This window comes from Tursiops truncatus, chromosome 3 (genome assembly GCF_011762595.2).
Source record: "Tursiops truncatus isolate mTurTru1 chromosome 3, mTurTru1.mat.Y, whole genome shotgun sequence".
Lineage (NCBI taxonomy): Eukaryota > Metazoa > Chordata > Mammalia > Artiodactyla > Delphinidae > Tursiops > Tursiops truncatus.
Genome location: NC_047036.1, coordinates 119,447,523 through 119,472,082, shown reverse-complemented (window position 1 = coordinate 119,472,082; position 24,560 = coordinate 119,447,523). Strand labels below are relative to the sequence as shown.

The 24,560-nt window shown below is 36.5% G+C and overlaps 1 protein-coding gene and 1 long non-coding RNA gene across 12 annotated transcripts in view; one reads left to right on the top strand and one right to left on the bottom strand.

Annotated features, from left to right (window-relative positions):
* The window catches only part of NR3C1 (nuclear receptor subfamily 3 group C member 1), a 131,036-nt gene that overhangs the window by 101,001 nt on the left and 5,475 nt on the right, over positions 1-24,560 (top strand). For all 11 annotated transcript variants that reach the window (XR_012330897.1, XR_012330898.1, XM_073802650.1 and 8 more), the window contains exons 4-7: positions 2,930-3,046; positions 9,576-9,854; positions 10,368-10,512; positions 14,339-14,469. Coding sequence is in view for 9 of the 11 variants with exons in the window: in XM_073802650.1 (XP_073658751.1) it covers positions 2,930-3,046; positions 9,576-9,854; positions 10,368-10,512; positions 14,339-14,469 (672 nt within the window). In the remaining 2 variants the exon portion in view is untranslated. The remainder of the gene's footprint in view (positions 1-2,929; positions 3,047-9,575; positions 9,855-10,367; positions 10,513-14,338; positions 14,470-24,560) is intronic.
* The window catches only part of LOC141278335 (uncharacterized), a 50,335-nt gene continuing 25,781 nt past the window's right edge, over positions 7-24,560 (bottom strand). Inside the window, exons 2-3 of the long non-coding RNA XR_012330899.1 lie at positions 843-900; positions 7-282 (exon numbers count right to left, since the gene is read on the bottom strand). This is a non-coding gene — a long non-coding RNA (uncharacterized lncRNA). The remainder of the gene's footprint in view (positions 283-842; positions 901-24,560) is intronic.

Sequence of the window (24,560 nt, the reverse complement as noted above, 5' to 3'; positions counted from 1 at the left end):
AACAAATTACCCCCAAAATGAGTAGCTTAAAACAAGAGATGTTTATTGTATCACGCAGCTTCTGAGAGTCAGGGATTTGAGAGCAGCTTATTAGCTGGGTAGTCCTGGGACTCTCATGAAGTTACATTCAGACTGTTGGTGGAAGCTGCAGTCATCTGAAGGCTTGTGTGGGGCTAGAGGATCCACTTCCCAGCCCATTAACATTGCTTTTCGCAGGAAGCTTCAGTTCCTCATTATGTGGGCCTCGTCTAGTGCTGCTCTCAACATAGCAGCTGGCCTCCCCTGGAACAAATGATCCACAAGAGAGGCTGTGACAAATATGGGAACATAATATCTTTATAACTTAATCTCAGATGTGATATACTTGTCACTTGTGCTGTATTTTATTGGTCACACAGACCAGTGCTGGTATAGTTTGGGAAGGGACTATCTAAGAGTGTGAATACCAGGAGACAGAGACCACTGGGGGCCATCTTGGAGGCTGGCTACCACATCTACCAGAAATAGAAATAGAATCAATTGCCAAAAATAGATTTTTACCATAAAAATATAAATACAATGCAAACAAAACAATGTTGAGAAATTCCAGCTGGCCCGAAGGCTCTTCTCCTGACATCTGCTCTCTCTTTTTAGTTAGAAAGGGAATTTACCAAGTGGTAAAGGACACAGGAATTCCAAACTAAGATGTCTTATTGTCTTATCAAAATGATTGACAGGGAGTGACTATTAGTGGTACATGTCCATGCCTTGTAAATAGTGACCACTATTCTTTTTATAGATAACGCACCCAAAGGCTTGTCCAACTTCATACTAATAACCAGAAAGAGCTGATTTGAACTTACGAAGGTACAATGCCCCCTGATCGTGTAGCTCAGATTCTTAATTGTGCTCGAGACATGCCTGGGATAAAGAAATCATTATTAGCATAGCATGCACATTCTCATCTTTTGGTTAGATATAAATAACGCATTGAAACTTTTTCTGTGTTTAGCAATGAGTAATTTTTTCAATTAACTACAGGACAGTGATTCAGGGATATTCTTACGGGGTAGAACTTCTGTGTATTATAACTGCTTCAATTATGATGGCATCTGTTGTTCCTACTTAAACTGTATAGAGGATAGAATTATTGCATTAGTGCTTCCATTTCATGTCCAAGTAAGGAAGCTAGCAAACTTACACAATACAGAAAGGAATTGAAACAGCTCGTACAGACATTTGGCATTGGAGAACAACTCTGGAACAAAGCTGAATTGTAGACCATTAGTCAATTCTGTGGCCTATTTCTCACAAAGAATTGAACCTGATACAGTTAACCATCTACCCCAAACTAATGCTTAACAAGCAGTGTGATTTAACATGTTAGGAAGAAATGAATATAGTTTATTTTCATCCAAGTCAAGTAGATTATTCTAGGCATAAAGTATCTTTTCCCAGAAGTTAGACTAGGTATATTCAACCTAATGAATTGATGATTATGATTTTTTCTCTTTTCTTTGAATATGATTTATTTTTGAGAAGACAAATGTCCTGTAGTCTTCTGAAGACCATCCCCTCTAGTGTAAAGACACAGACTCTTAATTATCTAGTGTATCTATTTAGATATGCTGGTCTTGTGTAGGAGGATCCTTTCAGCTTTTGCCAGGCTAGCAAATCTTCAGATAGTTTTCTTCAACAAAAGAGGGTACAATTGAGGGGAGGGAGAGGGTAGGAAGACTTTCTGTCTGTCCCTTTTTTTGTTGTTCTTTTTAATTAATTAATTTATTTTTGGCTGCATTGGGTCTTCGTTGCTGTGCGCAGGTTGTGGTGAGCGGGGGCTACTCTTCGTTGCGGTGCGCGGGCTTCTCATCGTGGTGGCTTCTCTTGCTGCAGAGCACGGGCTCTAGGCGCGCAGGCTCAGTAGCTATGGCCCGAAGGCTTAGTCGCTCCGCGGCATGTGGGATCTTCCCGGACCAGGGCTCGAACCTGTGTCCCCTGCTTTGGCAGGCGGATCCTTAACCACTGCACCACCAGGGAAACCCTTTTAAATTTTCCTTGAAAATTTCTGAGAGGTGAAAACTGCATTTCTGCCTCTTAGCACATTTAATACTGGGTGGCAGAAGATTTTAAACAGTAACCATCTTTAGTATTTGGAGTCAAAAAGCATGTGAAATAATGAACAAATCTCCCTAAGTCCTATATACAGTAGCTTAGTTTGCCAGGTCTGTGATACACCTAACTAATTGCTGGCAACCTTAACATAATTTAAGTGTTTACCTATCATTTTATTTAAAAATTTGGAAGGGGAGCATGCTTTATTTGCATACGGTGGTGCAATGCTGAATTAAAGTCATTTTCCTTTTGTGACTCTCACAGTATTTTTAAACCAGTTTCCTCTTTCTCTAGTCCTCCTTAGCATTAAGTTAGAAATCATAATAAAATAATGAGATCTTCTATAAATAGAATAAATAAAATACAGAGATCTTCTGTAATTGGTAGAAGAAACAACTGTTTAAAGCACAATTTAAAGAACAGCTTATCAAGAAAGAGGTTACCCCTGGTAGGTAGGGACTGGAAGGGGGCAACAAGAGGGTTTGTGGGGGAACTGTTCTGCTTGATATGAGAGCTGATTACATGGAAGTGTTTGGCTTATGAAAATTTATTAGGTTAGGTGGTACACTTAGGATTTGTGAGCTTTTCTATATGTATACTGCAGTAGAGTTTTTTTTAATGAACTATGTTTGTCAAACAGAATATGAAAGGCTTTTTATTTTAAGTTGACCTCTCAACTTTGTAATGAATGTAAGAAAGTACACTGTATGTTTCTTAATCAATGCCTTTGGTCCTTGGCTATGTTCCACCCAAAACAACAACAACAGCAAAGAGCCTCTCCATAAAAATATCCTTTAAGGCCTGTGAAATTTTAACAGTGTCTTTATTTTCCATATAGGACAGCACAATTATCTTTGTGCTGGAAGAAATGATTGCATCATTGATAAAATTCGAAGAAAAAACTGCCCAGCATGCCGCTACAGAAAATGTCTTCAAGCAGGAATGAACCTGGAAGGTAACGTAAAAATATCTAAAATGAACTGTCTCTGCATCATATAAAAATGTATTGTTTTACTTTTTAAAATATACATAAGCAGATGTAATAATTAAAAGTTGGATTTTTTAATGAGTATTTCATATTCTGCTTAAGTTTATTCACCAACTTTTACTGTACACAGTGAGTTCAGTGTAGCCAGACTATATGCTAAGAAAGAAAATTATGTAATAATGAAACTTATAAGACTTGAAGAAACATTACTTTGATCTTTCTTCTTTTTTCAACCTCAAAACTATTTGCTACGGTTAGAAATGTTTTTATACTAGATATAGTTACATGTCCATTATTCTGTTATTTACCTTTTACTTGGCACATATGTGTATATATAAATCTTTTGTTACAAATCTACAGGGGGGAAAAAACTCCTCAAGGAGGCATTGGATGGGTTTTGTTTGTTTTTCAAGCAAAGAAGAAATCTGAAACTAGTTATAAGTTTCATATCCTGGTTTATATAACAAGCTGTATAATTAAAATTGATCTCATCATTTAAAATCTTTCCTCTGGAAAAAACGTTTGGAATTTTGCCTTAGTTGAAACTGCAAGTTCCATGAAGGTGGTAGTGGTGATCTAGTAACCCCTGTGCACTTTGATTCAACAGGTACTCACCAAGGCAAGCACTAGACATAAAACAGTGTCTGCATTCAACATCAGTAAAATAGTGCCTGTATTCAAGTACTTTACTGTCTAGTTAGGTTGCAGAGTCAAACACAAAATGGTACAGCACACTACAAAAGGAATAGAGAGCTACAGGAGCAAAAGGAAGGTCACCTAATTCTGTCCTAAAAGGCAGGGAAAGCTTCCTAGAAGAAGCAACATTGAATTTTAAATCTAGAGAAGTTGAGTAGGAGTAGGTGGAAAGTAAGGGCAGAGGCATGATCAGACTTGTTATTTTGGAAAGACTAATCTTGTCGAATATGGTGATATTAGAGGGAGCATGGAAACCATGTGGTTCTTTTGACAGAAGAGAGACTGTTGGTGCTATCTAGTACACACTGTGTGTATATGTTTTTAAATATAAAGTAGATTTATGGGTGTGACTGTAGTCTAATTCCCCAAACCAGACACACAACATTATCTTCTCAGTTCTTCATATTACTTCAATAGCAAAAAAGACAGATTAAATTAGTCTTTTCTTCACCATGTTTTACAGACCTTCATGACACACCAATCACTTTATTACAGAGTGTCAACATGTTAAACATTGCTTTAAAGAAAATGATAGCTGGGACTTCCCTGGTGTTCCAGTGGTTCTCTGCGCTCCCAATGCAGGGGGTATGGGTTCAATTCCTGGTTGAGGAACTAAGATCCTGCATGCTGCACGGTGCGGCCAAAAACACAAAACCCAAAAAATATTTTAAAAAGAAAAAAGAAAATGATAAATGCCCATCTTCTTGTAGGTGTTACAAAAGCTACAGAGATTGATTACACATTCATGTAGAAGTTCACTTTCAGTACCACAAGGATAATTTCTTCTTGTTACCAAAAAACCCAGATAGTTATTCCTAACTTTCTTACATATCACATCTCTGTGCATATTCTAGTTTCATTTTTCTGTTCTCTCACCATTTAAATAAATATATATTAGCCCGTGTCAGGTTTTAGTGCTTGGTTTATATATTTTTTTCTCCAGCCCCAGTTTTTCTACTTTCCTTTAATCCCCATGTTTTCATCTCAGCTATTTTATATTTAGAAATAAGTTTACTCAAAGGACAAGCTCAAATAAAATTCTGTCATATCACTAATATAGTGTGGTTGCTTACCCAGTAACATTTTAGATGCTTTCCCAAATACACATCAAGCTTTACTTTGATCTTTGGAGCTTTAAGCTCTTTTGAGCAATTCCTCCCCTATCCCAAGTATAAGGGAATTTTTTTATTCAAAAGAAATAAGATATATCACCTATAAAATAATGATTCTGATGGACCAGGCTAGTAAGTTTGTCCCATTTCTCCTCCTTCTTACAATTTAGTAACAGCTGTAGTGCCCTTTGCCTTTACCTCACCGGAAGACCAAGGCAGCGAGTGACATCTCATTTTCTCTGTATTATCAAATATACCATCACTGCCATTTCTAATCAGGTCTCCCGTTGAAAAGTCAACTTTTTTGAATGAATAAAATTTAAACGTACAATTTAAACTAAGCTGCAGTTTCTCAAAACACAAATAAAAAACCACACGGCATGCTTCTATAAGTTGTCATATAAAATATCAGAATACTGGGGAAACTAGCCTTTGTCAAGAGCTACTACATGCTAGTCTTTGATATACATTCTTCTACTCAAAGAGGTTATTTTGGACCCTCATATTAAAACCACCTTCAAGTAGGACCAAGATTATTAACCTCATGTCCACTTACACTACACAGTTCTAGTTTGTTATTTAATCATATATTAGCTATTAGGTAGCACGTATCGTGCAGTTGATAATGTAACTCTACTTGTAGAAAAATTTAAAGGAAGGCTTTAAAAAATCTAATAGAGTTTTTGTGTATATGTGGTTTTAGTGTGAAAGCCTCACTTTTGTTTTTAATTATTCCAGTATATATAAAACTTTTATTTGGAGTAGGTATGTGTGTGTCCCAGAAGTATTTGGTGGGCAATAATACTTAATAATACTTAGTACTTAAGCATGAAACACATGGCTGAACTACATTGTTCTTCTTTGTTTTTCTTTAAACAATCTTTAAAAATGTTCTCTTGTTCATCGGAGTGTTTCCCCTAAGCAGTTTCATGATAGCCCTCTCAGAGTAATTTTGCAGACGCAGTCACCTCTCTCAGAGCCCAGTGCTCTCCATAAATGTAACTTAGTACTGCAAGTGCTGTATTTTTATACTGTTGCTCCATACCAGGTGACTCTCAAGATTTATTTTAAGGCAACCTTCTTCACTGCTTAAAGTGCCTGGCCTTTGAGTACAGTAAGTTTTTTAATGGTGATCCTAAATGTTTTTTCATTTTAAGGTGTATTGTAATTATTCCTAATTATAGTTTTATTTTTGTCATGAGGGTCAAGTGGAACTTATAGGCAAGGAGGCTTATGGTATCAGATTTCATAACTAACATTTTTAAGCTAAGTTTTAAGCTAAATAAGATTTCTTTACTTTTCTTAAGAATGAAATGGAGCTATCACAGACTCGTGAACACTTCTGTAGCGATCGTATATTGACTGCTAATCTCCTGTATGCTCCAAGGGGTCAGGAACTTAGAGGAAAATCTTATTAACTAAATTGTGATTAAAAATAGTGATTGCTTAACTAATTCAATTAACGACTCCTTGCCACAGCTTTGTGAAAATAGTACAGAGTCAGCACAACACAGTTGGGCTCAATAGGCCTTTCTGAGCTTGAAGCATCAGTTCTTAGATAAGCAGTAAGAAATTAAACTGATTATATATTGAGTACAGAAGATGATTTTTTACCTTTGATCTTTATTTTTTTACGTTTTTATTTTTTATTGAAGTATAGTTGAATTACAGTGTTGTGGTAATAACTGCTATACAGCAGAGTGACTCAGTTATACATATATATGCATTCTTTTCATATTCTTTTCCGTCATACTTTATCACAGGATATTGAATATAGTTCCCTGCGCTATAAATTAGGGCCTTGTTATGTATCCATTCTGTATGTACCAGTTCGCATCTGCTAATCCCAAACTCCCAATCCAGCCCTCCCCCACCACACTCTCCCTTGGCAGCCACCAGTCTGTTCTGTGTCTGTGAGTCTGTTTCTGTTTTGTAGATAGGTTCATTTGTGTCCTATTTCAGATTCCACATATAAGTGTTATCATATGGTATTTGTCTTTCTCTTTCTTAGTATGCTGATCTCTAGTTGCATCCATGTTGCTGCAAATGGCATTATTTTGGGGTTTTTTAATGTCTGAGTAGTACTCCACTGTGTACATGTACCACATCTTCTTTATCCATTCATCTGTCGATGGAGACTTAGGTTGTTACTGTGAACAGTGCTTCTATGAACATAGGCATGCATGTATCTTTTTGAATTATAGTTTTGTGTGGATATATGCCCAGGAGTGGGATTGCTGGATCATATGGTAACTCTGTTTTTAGTTTTCTGAGGAACCTCCATGCTGTTTTCCACAGTGGTTATACCAACTTAAATTCCCACCAACAGTGCAGGAGAGTTCCCTTTTCTCCACACCCTCTCCAGCACTTCTTATTTGTAGACTTTTTAATGATGGCCATTCTGACTGGCATGAGGTGGTACCTCATTGTAGTTTTAATTTGCATTTCTCTGATAATTAGCAACGTTGAGCATCTTTTCATGTGCCTATTGGCCATCTGTATTTCTTTGGAGAAATGTCTATTTAGGTCTTCTGCCTATTTTTCAAATGGGTTGTTTCTTGTTGTCGAGTTCTATGAGCTGTTTGTATATTTTGGAAATTAAGCCCTTGTCAGTCACATCATTTACAAATATTTTCTCCCAGTCTGTAGATTTGTCTTTTCGGGTTTTTTTAATCGTTTCCTTTGCTGTGCAAAAGCTTGTAAGTTTGATTAGGTCTCATTTGTTTATTTTGGTTTTCATTTCTATTGCCTTGGGAGACAGACTTAAGAAAACATTGGTACGATTTATATCAGAATGTTTTGCCTATGTTCTCTTCTAGGAGTTTTTATGGTGAGAAGACTTTAAAATCCTCCAGTTCGTCCTTGTCCTTTCTTCTTTGTTTTAATGTGGAGTGTAGGAACACATATTCTAGACAAATTTAAAGTTATGGTTAATTGAAGTTTTTACCGTACTGTTTCAGTATATTGACTGGGGATATGCATGTTCTTGTTTACTTTGTCAACAGCCAAGTACATTCCACGATTTGGAGATCTGGGTGTCAGTGAGATACCTTTGGTTGTTTAAAAGTTTCCTTACGTGTAGGAGCTCTTCCTTTTTTAAAACTTTATCACTCCTCTGTAGACTTGGACTATGTGAATTCAAAATATTCCGCAACTGTATTTTACCACCAGTTGTGGCAATGATCATTCTTATACAGCGCTTAACATGTGCCAAGAACTGTTTTACGCATTTTATATACTTTAACTGACTTAGTTATCAACGGACCCTATGAGGTAGGTACTAATATTATCCTCATTTTACGGAAGAGGAAACTAAGGCCCAGGGAATAACTTGCACAGATACCCAACTACTCAGTGGCAGAGAGCCAGGATTATATTCGATTATATTCAAACATGCTGGTTTCATATTTATGCTCTCTCTACTACTACAGCATAGTGTATCTTCAATAGAGCGTGGTAAAATAAATTAGAACAGATCTATCGTGATCCTGTTTCTCTGTTTTGAAATGTTAACTAAAAATTCTTAAATGTCTCAGCACGGAGCACAATAAGAAATGGGACCATTCTATTCAGTGTAAACAGCAGGGTTTTTTCCCTTTCTAACACTGTACATTGAGATACATAGTTCTTGCCACCACATCTGTCCTCCACAAACTAGGTACTTTGGCATTTTAGGGACAGACGATCTAATAGTGATTAGCATTTACTTTTTCTTCTTTCATACAAATTACATTCCTTGCCCTTCCTTGGAGTTCTGAGTGCTTTCTCTTTAGGAATACTAAAATTCTTTTCTTGCCTAATATTTTTATTTGTCACTAGAACAAGTAAATTCAAGAGTGAATACTAAAAAAATCTATAGAATCCATGCTGTAATTTGACTGTACTGTTCCAAACTAAGTCAAAAATAAAAGATGGTTTTAGTTACTTTATATATTACATGAAAATGGATACTTTAGGCTTACAGAGTCATGAATATAAATCTCTCATAAAAGGGAAATTATCCACTGGTAATTTATGTAAAGAAATTTAAAGTTTTTGTCTTCATCTCCACAAAGGTTTTTAAGTCCCATATAGTATCCATCATATAAAGGTAAAAAGTAGATTCTTCTGCTGTTAGAACTAATACTGTTTGTTTTTAGTGTGTGATCTCCTATGTCATCTTACTGTCTTGATAAGAAGGGGACTTTGTGCAAGCGTATAAACGGTATCACTGTCTTCATTACATATACCCATAATTAGATTAACCGTAAGCCACAGTTACTAGTCTGGGATTACAAACTGAGATTCTTTCTTTCAGTTGATAATAAAAGTAATTTGCTTTGTATAACTAATGACAGTTTTTACTTTGGAGAGAAACTGAAACAGAAATTACTTTATGGAAGAATCTAGGTGAGTGATTTGCTTATATTGTTTTAACATAGTGTTATAAGACACTTAATTTGATATAAAGTATAACTATAATGAAGAATGGCTTATCTGTAGAGGAAATTAATAAATGAACGGTTCCTCTTGATCCTTTGCTTTCAGGCAAAAATGTGTTTTTCTCTTATCATAATTGCTAAATAAAAGATTTCTCCTCTTTCAAATTAAATAGTTGCAGAAATTAAAATACCTCTTTAATGAACTGTGCTGCCCAGATTTTCCCATTACAGCTGATTTCTGTGTATTTTTTTTTAATATACCCACAGCTCGTAAAACAAAGAAAAAGATAAAAGGAATTCAGCAGGCCACTACAGGAGTCTCGCAAGAAACTTCTGAAAATTCTGCTAACAAAACAATAGTCCCCGCAACGTTACCGCAACTCACCCCTACCCTGGTGTCACTGCTGGAGGTCATTGAGCCGGAGGTGATATATGCGGGCTACGACAGCTCCATTCCAGATACAACTTGGCGGATCATGACTACACTCAACATGTTAGGTGGGCGGCAGGTGATCGCAGCGGTGAAATGGGCGAAGGCGATACCAGGTAAGATGCAAAGATAACGCAACTAAGGCACAAGTCTTAGAATCTTTTAAATAAAACATTCGGGCTTTCTATCACCCTGGTCCCATGGCCTCCTGCCATCCCCACTCCATCAAGGGGGGAAAGGGTATAAATATCAGGGGAAATTTTTTTTTACCTTAAATTCACTGAATGAGTATCATCCCAGAACAGGACTCTTGGCTTTCTATTTTACTATTTAGTATAGCATTTTACTATTTAGTATAGCATTTTACTATTTAGTCCATATTTACTCACATAGACAAAAGGTGACAAAAATTGGCAACTCTTAAGTTTTCTTACATTGAATGCTATTAAAAAGTACTGAGGGCTTTGGTCTTAACATGTCAGATGACAAAGGAAAACTGTGCCCACTTTGTGCTTCCTTTCCTCTATCTGTTAAGAGTCCTCCAAAACTGTCTTTGGCAGCTCCCAGAGAGATGATCTTCTCTTTGGCAACTAGAATGTTTCCTCATACCTTTATTCCTCTTAATTCAGGATTCAGGAACTTACATCTGGATGACCAAATGACCCTACTGCAATATTCATGGATGTTCCTCATGTCATTCGCCCTGGGGTGGAGATCATACAGACAATCAAGTTCCAACTTGCTGTGTTTTGCTCCTGATCTGATTATTAATGAGTAAGTCATTTGTGAGTCATTTTCCTTCAGGACTGAATCAATCCTACCAGGTATCTTGGAACTGGGCAAACTTGAAATAGAGTTTATCAGTGCTTGAGGCAGGCCAAGTGTAATGCAGAGCAAATTACACGTGGCATTATTACTGTAATTTAAGGATTTTTTTTAAATAGTGAGCATCGCTTTGGGTCAGTAAAGTCTACAGCAAGTAAAAAGGAATCTTACTGTGGCCTTGTTTTAATTAGGTAACCCTATTTCAGAAAGGAAACAGATGCAGTGTTTGCATTGCATGATGCAATTCATACTGCTCTTGCTTTCAGCAGGGACAGTTACAGATGGGGATGACAGGTATGGACCCAGAGACAAGAGGTATCTCTTTGCATGGCAAGGCTCACTCAATGTCTGTGACTTGGAAAGAACATGAGAACAAGATTTTATTTTTAAATTTGGGAGAGAACCAACCACACTTTAAGATTTGATCAATCAGCTGTTCTCTAGTCCTCTAGGCCTGTGAAATACTTCAGATATCCATTCCCCCGTACCCAGTGCAGTTGTTTTCTAACTAGTTTTCCACCTCCAGTTTATCCTCCATCATGCTAAGTTTTTCTTCCTAATGCAGTTTGATCATATAATGGATCACCCCGACACACAGGTGTCTTCAGTGAGCACTCAGGGCATACTCAGCATGGTTTCTGGCTTTCCAGAATCCAGCCTCACTTTATCTCTCGTTGTTCTCCTTCACATACTTTGTTCCCACTCAGCGTGATCTGTTCTTCAAACATACCCCTAGCTCATGATGTTCATACCACCATGTAAAACCTCTCTGCTGTACATCCCTAGCTCTCATCCCTTTCTACCTTTTTGTACTCACAGCTTATTTCCTTTATTAGAATGCAAAGAGGAGAGTCACACACTCACATATACCTACCCACTGGTCTGGGCACAGTGAAAACTGAAGGAGATTTGTGTTCATGTGAAAAAAGATAGAGATGTTAGAATTGTGAGCTCTGGGTGCTCCTAAGAATTCCCAAAAAATTAATGAAATCTTAAACCACATTATTAGAATAATAGTCTCGTTGTACTCTATGTGAGTTAACCCATCATTAGTAGTTTGTGTTCAGGATGCCATATTAAAAGTAACAGTGACTGTAAATATGTCCAGAGTGGCAAGGAGTTTGGAAATTAACATCAGCTGATGAACAGAGGATGAATGGAGGAAGGGGAAAAGGACACTTGAGAACGCTGAGGACAGCCTAAAAAGACATCCTGTGAAGATAAAGCAAACATATTGTTTTATCTGTTGGGTATGCCAGGCATAAAAAGAACAGGTAGAAGTTATACAAGAGCATCTATCTGAGCTGAGCTGAGTGTGAAATGGGAGGGGGCTTGCCTGATGTAGTAAGCTCAAATTATTGTATCTATTTTAGTAGAGACTGGATGGTGCTAGCTCTAAATATTTTAAAAGAGGCTGAATTATTGAGTTAGACTTGGGGTGGTTGCTCTATTGGTAATACTTATTTTCCAGCACAGTATTCATTGAATCATATTTGAGTACTTACCAAGTGCCAGACACTATTTGAGAGCTTGAGCTATAAGAGATGAGGCCCCTGCTCACATACTGATGAGGAAAATCAAATAAATGACCAAAATTATTTCAGAGAGCCATGACAGAATAGTGTGGGGGGAGGGGAGAGGGGTATAGGCTACTTTAAATTTGGGGACCACAGAAGGCCTCTCTAAAGAGCTGAGTGCTAAATAGTACAAAGAACAGCTTATAGGAAAGGTAGGGCATCTCAGGCAGAAAAGATGAGTACAAAGGCTGGAAACAACCTTGGCATGTGTAAGGAACTGAGAGAAAGCCACTGAGGATGTTCTGTGAGTTTAGAGAAGTGGACAGGGACCGAGTCAAGCAGCATCTTGTAGGCCATGAAATAGAGTTTAGATTTTATTCTCGGAGCATGAAGCAGCCAGTGCGCGGGGGAGGGGGGATTTCAAACAGGGGAACATCAAATACTTACCACACTCCTAATTTGTGCCTGGTACAGTATTAGCAGAGAACTACAGCAGAGAACAAGACAAACAAAGTTCCTGACCTTTATGGCTTACACTCTAGTTGAGGAGACACAGAGAAGCATCAAATAAAGAATCTCAGACTGTGATGGAGTTTTTACTAGAGAGAGGCCTTTTTCAGATAGGGTGGCTAGTATTTGAGCTGATGAGACCTGAAGGAGAAGACCAGTCTTCATAGTGAGAAGAAACATGACAAGAGGCGTGTGAAATATGTACTATAATCACACTCTTTGTATTCCAAGAAGCGGCCATAGCTCTGCCGTCAGCTGGTAGGCACTGCCATGTGGTTCACCAGACCAGATCTCCACCCATACTCCTCTACTTTAAAGAAAGAAGTCACCTTGACTATCTGTTGCCAAAAAAAAAGACTGCTCAAAACCACTGCATCACAACTTGACAAGATTTTAAGTTGTTCGATCAAATTTAACGGATAAAAATATGTAGCTTATATGTATATTCAGAGACATTTGAAATTTCTTAGTACTTGCTCCTCATTTCAGAATCTGACCATGCTTGCTTAAAAAGTTAAAAACATGTTGACTGGGCTTCCCTGGCGATCCAGTGGTTAAGACTTCGCCTTCCAATGCAGGGGGTGTAGGTTCGATCCGTGGTTGGGGAGCTAAGATCCCACATGCCTCGCAGCCAAAAATCCAAAACATGATCAATGTTGTAACAAATTCAAATAGAGAGTTTAAGAATGGTCCACGTCAGACAAAAAAATCTTTAAACCAAAACAACATGTTTGACTACATTTACTCTTCTTAGTCACTTGCAATTTGAAGTCATTTAATTGGGATTAAAACTGTGAACAGGTTTATATGAAACACCAGCATATCCTCTTTTATAAAATTAATCTAATTCAGAGTTTTTATTTGGGGGGGCACTCAAATTTAGACTTAAACAGTTACAGCATAACCTTATAGCATAACCTGGTATTTCTTACATAAAGTAGGAGTTAACAGAAATTTTTTCTCAGTGTTCAACTTTATTGGAGGATAAATGGCTTACAGAAACAATAGCTTTTAAGTGGGCATTCTTATTTCCCATTCTTGTGTCCTTATGCTGTTGTGATAATAATCATCTTTTTTTTTTTTCCTGTTAAGTCCAAGATCACTTTCTGTCAGAAAATTAAAAAAAAAAAACAGCTCTTGAAGTATTTTTGAAAGCATGAATGAGGCTCAGTTTCAGGCTCTTAGTGTCATTTAAAAAGTCTGAGACTCTATTTGAAAATCATAGATGTGATACTAACTGTTGAGAATCCTAACTGAGAATTCATTTGGGGTACCTTTAGTGGGAAGAATATTCAGTTTCATAATGTCAGTCAGAGACAGATTTTGGGTATCAGAGTCAAGTTCTAATTCTGACTCTCTACATAACTGTAAACAGTATCACATACAGTTGTCTTTAGAATGGAATGCTGTGAAAGAAAATACCGTTTGATTTTCAAATGGGTAGGATTTAAAACTGTGTTGTCTAACTGGACATACTCAAATACTACCATAAAACCTTTATTTAAATGAATAACTGGTAATAAATTCTGTAGAAATAAATTATAAAATACTTAAATAAAACAAATGTAGAAAAATAATTTCTCCACTATATTAAGGAAAGCTTTCCAAAATTCTAATCCAGAGAGAATTAGCATTAATTGCAATAGTTAGGTGAGTTCATGGCTTTGCAAAATAGAACAAAAAAGTACTTTTTTGGGGAACAAGAATTATTTCTTCCTAACTCAAACACTGATATTTGTCTTTCACAGGCAGAGAATGGCTTTACCCTGCATGTATGACCAATGTAAACATATGCTATATGTTTCCTCTGAGTTAAACAGACTTCAGGTATCTTATGAAGAGTACCTCTGTATGAAAACCTTACTGCTTCTCTCTTCAGGTTGGTAGAACACCTACTCTCTTCTAATATTCACCTGAATATTCAAAAGCATAAAATATAGAAGTCTAGAAACAAAGGTTTATTTGTATGTATACAAAGCACTAATAATTATACCAAGTCTAGTTTCCTGCTAGTCAGGTACCTTAGATTTTCATAAATGTAAATTTTAGAAAGGTACAGCCAGTGATACCAAGATTCATAAGATAGATAGGTATCATGGAGAAATGGAGAAGTATATGAATCACATGGCAAGGAGGAGGCGGGCTCTACCGACCTGTAATATCTACAGCCTTCTTCCTTCCTGCAACCTTTGACAATGCCGAAGACACAGAGAAGGAATGCCAACAAGAATGATTTTTGTTTCTCTACTACACTGTTATTTGGTGACAAATTTTAGTTATACAATGAGTACTACTGCGTATAAGAAATTACGGATGAGACCTAATAAAACTTAAAAGCTTCTGCACAGCAAAGGAAGCCATAAACAAAACGAAAAGACAACCCACAGAAAGGGAGAAAATATTTGCAAACAAAGTGACCAAGAAGGGATTAATCTCTAAAATACACAAACAAACAGTTAATGCAGCTCAATATCAAAAAAACAAACAACCCAATCAAAAATGGGCAGAAGATCTAAATAGACATTTCTCCAAAGAAGACATACAGATGGCCAACAAGCACATGAAAAGCTGCTCAACATCACTGATTATTAGAGAAATGCAAATCAAAACTACCATGAGGTATCACCTCACACCAGTCAGAATGGCCATCATCAAAAAGTCTACAAACAGTAAATGCTGGAGAGGGTGTGGAGGAAAGGGAACCCTCTTGCACTGTTGGTGGGAATGTAAATTGATACACCCACTATGGAGGACAGTAAAAAGTTTCTTGAAAAACTAAAAATAGAGCTACCATATGATCCAGCAATCCCACTCCAGGACATATATCTGTAGAAAACCATAATCCGAAAAGATACACGCACCCCAGTGTTCACTGCAGCACTATTTACAATAGCCAAGACATGGAAGCCACCTAAATGTCCATCGACAGAGGAATGGATAAAGAAGATGTGGTAATACACAACAGAGTAGAGTATTAGCCATAAAAAAGAACAAAATGATGTCATTTGCAGCAACATGGATGGACCTAGAGATGGTCATACTGAATGAAGTAAGTCAGGCAGAGAAAGACAAATATCATATGATATTGCTTATACGTGAAATCTTTAAAAAAATGATACAAATGAACTTATTTACAAAATAGAAATAGAGTCACAGATGTAGAAAAACTTACGGTTGCCAAGGGGGAAGCAGGGGGAGGGATAAATTGGGAGATTGGAATTGACATATACACACTACTATATATAAAATAGAAAACTAGTAAGAACCTACCATATAGCACAGGGAACTCTACTCAATACTCTGTAATGGCCTATAGAGGACAAGAATCTAAAAAGAGTGGGTATATGTATATATACAATATAACTGATTCACTTTGCTGTACAGCAGAAACACAACATTGTCAATCAATTATACTCCAATAAAAATTAATTTAAAAAAAGAAATATGGGAGAAACAGATATAACCTACAAAAGGTGTGCTTGATTACTATTAGAAGGTTGGTTAATGCAGCACTGGAGCTCGACTGCTGGACGGAGGTATTCTATCTAGAGTTTATAGAACAATCTTGAAAGTTTAGATGAAGTTATTGGTGTATGAACTTCAGTGAGACTACTTTCAGCTAGCAAAGGCATATTAGAAAACTTCTGAAAAATAGAGTATCTTGTCTATCTTAGTAAAAATACGGCATTTTCAACAAAAAGAAGCCTTCATTCCATTAGTAACTGTGGTTTCAAAGTTGCTGAATAACTGTAAGCTGTGGATGCTCACATGACTATATCTATTTAAGCTTTTCCAAAGCACACATCAATATTAATGCCTTCGTACTATCTTCATTTTACAAAACGTTGTTTATTTAATGTCACTAGATTTAAGGAATATTAATATTTCAAAGTAAGAAAAATACTCATTTTTAAGGTTACCTGTAGCAGTACTCTTGTTAAAGAAGTGAGCTTGATGTTGTTTGAGGAAACAGTTAAATTTCTGATCATGAATCATTTTGATTGGTAATATCCATGTACAGGTCAGTGCTAAGATACTAACCTTACTGGTAAAAAATGATGCTTTAAGTTTTATACATTCCAGACTCACTGAGCTATATTTTTTTTTTTTATTGTAGATGATAAGAAAAAGTAAATTGAACCAGTATATATCACTGGTTCTTTAAAAAAAAATAAAATCAGAAGAATGAAAATACATACCTTAAGATATAATTAGACTTCTACTCTGACAGAACACTGATAGGTATCCTTACCTCCTGCTAAAAAAATGCTGGACTAAAACTTTGTGCAGGCAGGTACTGAGAGAGGTAAGCTGCACTCTGAAGCTAGCTTTCTCTTAGAGGATATTTGCAAAGCCTGGTAAATTAGTATACGTAGTAAGTTTAAAGACAAGTGCAACTGTAAAAACAAAACAAAACAAAAAAACAATGATGGCTCTAAAGGCAGATTAGACACATCTGAAGAGACTTTAATCTGAAATACATATCTGAAGAAATTAGCCAGAATACAATTTTTAAGATGCATATATATGTGTGTATACATGTATTCATATTTATATATGTGTGTGTTATGTATGTATGTAAGTGAACAATGATAAGAGGCATGATTGAGTGAGGAGGTCTAAAACAGTGCTTCACAACTCTTTTCATGTCAATGCTATAAAAAAACAGCATTCATACATAGCACAATGAGGTAAATGAATAAGGCTACTTGCAGCCAGTGGCAGCCAGCATAACAGACATTATCAACACATTTGTAACCCATTCATAGCACACCGGTTGAAAAAGCTCTGGTCTTATTATAATCATCAGAGATCCAAAATGAAAGGTGAAAAGACAGAATGGCTGAAAACTTTCCAGAACAGCAGCAATTGAAGAAAGTGGAGTAAGTTTTTTCAGAAAGCTAAGGAAAAAAAAACTGAAAAATGAGGGTGGCTTTCCAGTTTCAGCTCTCACAGTTAAACAGCTTGGCAGTTATCACTCCCATCCTCACAAATAACTAAAAGCTGAGCAAACTGACAGTCAATGACTTTTTTTTAGATCCATCAGTGAAGTAAGGTCACAGGGCAAACCACTACCTGAAAATCTGGAGAAACAGGCAAATACAGAGAAGCCCAGCCAAGATCAGCTTTCTGGAAGCAGAAGCTACTGGAGCCAGTAACATAGGAACACTTACAGCATTTTTTATGAATTTCTGGAGACCAAGTGAGGAATAGCTGGCATGTTAATAAAAACTCTGGGGACCCAGTCTTAGGGGGTTGTCCCCCACAGTTTTCTGGGGTTTACCTCCAGAAGCCCCAGCAGGTTTTCAAGGTGAAGATCAGAGAAAGATTCCCTCATGTTTCTGACCTGGAGAAAAGGGGCAAATAGATAATTCCAGCCCCCTGTGTCTCATGTAAGGGAGGAGAAGGAGGGAAAAAAAGGTTCAGAAGCACGTCTAAAGGTCAGAGCCTACGGACTCAGGCCTACTATAATTAATTAAGAAAAAAGAAAAACCTGAGATTTAACCATAAAAGTATAAAACACTCCACATCCCCAACACCTTACAACCATATGAACAGAGTTCCAGTATAATCCAGAATTACAGCTGGGAGAGCTACAGAACACAGCTATTTAAAGAAGGTGTTCTTAGGGAAACTCCAAGACAACAGGGGAAAAAAATAGGAACAAGGAAATTAGAGGAAACTGAAACCTCTTAACACCTATAGCTTCAGAAAGCCTTAAACACAACTGCTCCTAGCCAGATTAAAAGCCTAATTAATTACCTCAGTTCTGATATGTCATATCCAGCTTTCAATTTAAAACTACAGTCTGGAGAGAAAAGCATCAAAACCAGACTCAGACATGACACACATGTTATAATTATCAGATAGGGAATTTAAAATAACAACAATTAATATATTAAGGGCTCTAATGGAAAAAATAAACATATAAGAATATATGGGTTTTGTAAGCAGAGAGGTAGAAACTCTAAGAAAGAATCAAAACGAAATGCTAGAAATTAAAAATACTGTAATGAAAATGAGGAGTGCTGGGCTCATCAGTAGATTTGACACAGCCAAGGAAAAGAATCACTGAGCTTGAAGATACCTCAGTAGAAACTTCCCAGACTCAAATGCAAAGAGAAAAAGGAATGAAAAAAATGCAACAAAACATTCAAGAACTGTGAGGACAATTACAAAAGGTGTAACATACAAGTAATGGGAATATCAGAAGTAAAAGAAAGGAAGGAACAGAAGAAATATTTGAAGCAATAAAGGCTGATAAATTTCCAAAATTAATGACAGACGCCAAAGCACAGATCCAGGAAGCTCAGAAAATACCCAGAAAGATAAATAAATAGCAAAAAGTCTATACCTAGGCATATTTTACTCAAATGACAGAAAACCAAAGACAATAAGGAAATCTTGAAAGAGGCCAGAGGAAAAAACAGCTTGCTTGTTCCTTATAAAGGAACAAAGATAAAAATTACATTAGAATTCTCATTAGAAACCATGCAAGCAAGAAGGTAGTGAACTATTTAGTGTTGAAAGAAAGAAAAAGATCACCCATGTAAGATTTGGTGTCCAGTGAAAGTACCCTTCATAAGTGAAGGCAAAAGGAAGACTTTCTCAGACAAGAATCTGGGAGACTTAGTCGCCAGAAGACCTGCCTTGCATAAAATGTTAAAATAAGTTCTGCTGAGGAAAAGAGATTAATTTAGTTCAGAAACATAACATTTCATTTTTCTTCTTAATTGATCTAATAACTGTTTAATAATAGCAACAGTGTATGGGATAATTATAACATATGGATAAGTGAAATGAATGTCAGCAATGTTAAAAGGATGGGGGTGAAGAATTGGGAATACTGTTTTAAGGTTACCTGCACTTCCTATAAAATAGTACAGTGCTATTTGAAAGGAGATGTAGATTAGTTGTAAATGTACATTGCAAACTCTAGGGCAGCCACTAAACACAATTTTAAAAAGAAGTAATAATTGATATACTGAGAGGAGAGAAAAATAGAATCATATGAAACACAATAAAAACTAGAAAAGGCAGAAAAAAAGGAAATAACAGTGAGTAGCAAACAGTCACAAACATGTAGATATTAATCCAGATACCTCAACCACTTTAAATTTGAAAGGCCTAAGTATACCAATAGTCCTTTTCTTTTTTAAATGAAGGTCAAAAGAAAATGTGCCACCACAGATCCTCAGTAAAGTAATATTGAAGGATATACTTAGGCTAAGGAAAGTAATCCCATCTTTAAAGAGGGAAAAAAGAACAGAGAAAGTGGTAAATATTTAGATACATTTAAACTGACACTGTATAACAGTAATAGTGTCTTTGGGGAGTTAAAAAATAGAACTAAAGCACACAATAATTACATACATGCAAGAAGGCAAGAAGGTGGGCTTCCCTGGTGGCTCAGTGGTTAAGAATGCGCCTGCCAATGCAGGGGACACGGGTTCAAGCCCTGGTCCGGGAAGATCCCACATGCCGTGGAACAGCTAAGCCTGTGCACCACAACTACTGAGCCTGCGCTCAGTAGGCTGCGAGCCACAACTAATAAGCCCACGTGCCACAACTACCGAGGCCCACGCACCTAGAGCCCCTGCTCCACAACAGGAGAAGCCCACGCACCGCAACAGAGTAGCCCCCACTCGCCCCAACTAGAGAAAGCCTGCGCGCAGCAACAAAGAGCCACTGCAGCCAAAGATAAATAAATAAATAAAATACATTTATTTTTTTAAAAAGGGAAGTTTGATAAGTTAAAAATGAGTTTAAATTTCAAGGATGACAACAAGAAATAGAAAGAGTGTACAGAGTATACAAAGTACATACCAAACCATGAGTGGTTGGGGGGAGAACATGGTAAGAAAAACCAATCCAAAAGGATAAAAGAAACGAGAGGTGGTGGGTGGGGAAGCATAAACAAAGGCATGATAAGAGGAAGTAACAAATAGATGGTACAAATAAATTCAAATATATCAGCAATTTCATTAAATATAGATGGACTAAATGCTCCAAGGCTCCAAGATGAGAAGATATAGAAAGTGCAAGACTGGATTAAGAAAACAGTCCAACTTTGTGCTATTTATAAGAGATACACCTAAATAAAGATGTTGAGTGGCTGATATACTATGCATAGTGTAACCCAGTGGTGGCAAACTTTCTGTAAAAGGGCAGATGGTAAATGTTTTCAGCTTTGCATACAGTCTCTGTCAGTAGTACTCAAACTCTGCCCCTTGTGACGTGACCACAGTCATCAACAATACTTAAGGAGAACAGGCATGGCTGTGTTTCAGTAAAACTGTATTTACAAAAACAGGCTGCAGGTAGTGGGTCATTGCTGACCACTGCTTTACCCAAAAGAAAGCTGAAGCAGCTACATTATTATCAAAATAGACTCTAAGGCCCCCCCCCCAAAACAGTTCTATATTTAAAGATACTCATTAGATAAAGCATTCTACTCACCAGGAAAATAATTCTGAATATATAGCCCTGAACTACACAAAGCAAAAATCCCAAGGATTATTGGGGGTAATTTGGAATGGATGAAATTCTTTTAAATATAAATACTGAATAGGATTTCTCCCCTAATTATTTTTAGAATGAGGACAACCAGCAGGGAAAAAAATTTATAAATAAGCAGTCATTATTTTAAAAATTAGCAATAACTAGATTATTTGTAATATAATAATGTGTAAAAATTAACCCACTTTTAAAAATGTGTAAAAATTAACCCACTTTAAACATGGCAGTGATAAGAGTATCACTCCTGATTAAGTGGCCTTCATTTTCACACTAACACTGACATCTCAGAAGTGTCGACTTTGCTTTATGGAATCAGGACGTTTTCATATGTATTCTTTGGTCTAATCCTAACCAAAATCCTATGAGTGATATACCACATTAAAAAATGAAGGATAAAAACATATGATCATCTCAATAAATGTAGAAAAAGCATTTGACAAAATTCAACATCCATGGGAGGGAGATGCAAGAGGGAAGAGATATGGGGATATATGTATAGCTGATTCACTTTGTTACACAGCAGAAACTAACACACCATTGTAAAGCAATTATACTCCAATAGAGATGTTAAAAAGAAAAATTCAACATCCATTTACGATAAAAACTCTCAACAAACCCAGTATAGAGATAGGGTACCCGAACATAATAAAGGCCATATATGACAAGCCCACAGCTAATGTCATACTCAGTGGTGAAAAGCTGAAAGCTTTTCCTCTGAAATAAGGAATGAGAGACAAGGATGCCCACTCTAGCCACTTCTAGTCAACCTAGTACTGGAAGTTCTAGCCAGAGCAGTTAGGCAAGAAAAAGAAATAAAAGGCATCCAAATCAGAAAGGAAGAAGTAAAACTCTAACTGGGGTCTGCACATCCTGGGTGGTCTAATTATTACTGCCTGTTTAATTGTAATCAATAAAGCTATTTGAAAAAAAATTTTTAAGAGTTGTAAAACCCTCACTATTTGCAGATTATCTAATTTTATATATAGAAAACCCTAAAGATGCCATCAAAAAAAACTGTTTGAACTAATAAATTCAGTGAGGTTGCAGGATACAAATTCATTTTACAAAAAATTAAGAAAATAATTCCATTTACAGTTGCATCAAAAAGAATAAAAAATATAGGAATAAATTTAACCACAGAGGTAAAAGACTTGTACGCTGACAACTGAGACGTTTCAGTGAAAGAAACTGAAGGAAATAAAAATTAAATGGACATTCTGTGCTTATGTATTTGAAGAATTAACATTGTTAAAATGTCCATACTGTTCATAGCAATCAACAGATTCAATGCAATCCCTATCAAAATTCCTATGGCATTTGTCACAGAAACAGAACAAACAATCCTAAAATTTGTATGGAAGCACAAAAGACCCAGAATAGCCAAGCAATCTTGAGAAAGAAGAACAAAGCTGAACACACGCCCTGGTTTCAAACTATATTATAAAGCTGTAGTCACTAAACAATATGGTACTGGCATAAAACCATTCACATAGATCAATGGAACATAACTGAGAGCCAAGCAATACAGCCGTGCGTATACTGACAAAGGAGCCAACAGTATACAATGGGGAAACGACAGTCTCTTCAGTAAAGCTACATGCAAAAGAACGAAACTGGACCACTATCTTACACCATACACAAAAAATAACTCAAAATACATCAGACTTGAACATTAAGTCCTGAAATCATAAAAGTCCTAGAAGAAAACATAGGCTGTAAGCTCCTTGATGTCCGTCTTGGGGTTGATTTTTCGGATTGGACACCATAAGCCAAGGCAACAAAAGCAAAATAAACAAATGAGACTATATCAAACTAAAGAGCTTCTACACAGCAAAGGGAACCATCAACAGAATGAAGAAGGAACCTACCAAATGAGAGGAAATATTTGCAAATCATATATCTGATTAGGGTTAATATCCACAACATATAAAGAACTCATACAACTCAATAGCAAAAAAACAAATACCCTGGTTTTTAAAATGGGCGAAGGACCTGAACAGACATCTCACAAAGACATACAGTCAACAAGTACCTAAGAAGGTGCTTAACATCGTTAGTCATCAGGGAAATGCATGCAAATCAAAACCACACCTTACATCTATTAGAATGACTATTATCAAAAAGCCCAAAGATAACAAGTGTTGGCGAGGGTGTGGAGAAAAAGGGGACCTTTGTGCACTCTTCAGGTAATGTAAATTGGTGCAGCCACTATAGAAAACAGTGTGGAGGTTTTTCAGCAAATTAAAAACAAAACTACTGTATGATCCAGCAATTTCACTTTGGGGTATTTAACCATAGGAAACAAAATAAGATATGGAAAAGAGAAGTGCACCCACACGGTCACTGCAGAATAATTTATGATAGCCAAGATATGAAAACAGCCTAAGTGTCTGCTGATGGATGACTGCATAAAGAAAATGTGGTATATATATTCGCTGGAATACTACTCAGCCATAAGAATGAATGAAATCTCATCATTTGCAACAACGTGGATGGACCTTGAGGGCATTATGCTAAGTGAAATAAGTCAGAGAAGACAAATACCATATAATCTTACTTGTATGTGGAATCTAAAAACAAAAGCTCATGGACACAGAGTACAAACTGGTGGATACCAGAGTTGTGTGTGTGTTGGGGGGGTGGGTGTTGAGGGATGGGAGAAATGGGTGAAGGGTTTAGAGAGTACAGACTTCTAGCTATAAAATAAATAATTCATGGCGATGTACAGCAGGGTGCCTACAGTTAATATGATACTGTATATTTGAAAATTGCTAAGGGTAAAATCTTAAAAAGTTGATCACAAGAAAAGTTTTGTAACATTTATGGTGATGGATGTTAACTAGACTTATGTGGTGATCATTTTGCAATATATACAAATATTGAATCATTGTGTTATACACCTGAAATTAATGTAATATTATATACTAATTATATCTAAAATTTTTTAAATAAAAAAAATTTTTTTAATTCACTGAGAAAGAGTAGGAAATGGGTTCAGGGAGGTTATACTCAAGTCCACAGGGCAAGTAAGAATGAAAAAGACTTCCTTCTCCTGAACCCACTGCTTTTCCTCTATTCCAGCATTTTCTAAGATGTCAGCAGCAGTGAAGTTTTAAGTTTGGGAAACAATGTGTTCCCCTCTCTGGAGAGTGCATCATTATAGCTCTGAGAAGTCCTGAAATCCAGAAATCTGCCTAACTTTGTATTACACACTTAGTTTTGTTAAATTCTGACCATCAAATCCTTTTTTTCCTAATCATCATTAACACAGAACCAGAGTTCCTAGGAGCACACCTTAAGAAATGCTAGCATGCACAAAAGTCATAATCTCTGCAAGACTAAGTGAAATCATGGTTAACAGTCTGTTCACAGTCCCTCTTACTGGTATCATTTTTTGAAGAGTAGTGTGAAAAACTGATTTTATACCAACTTTATGATCCATGAGGTATT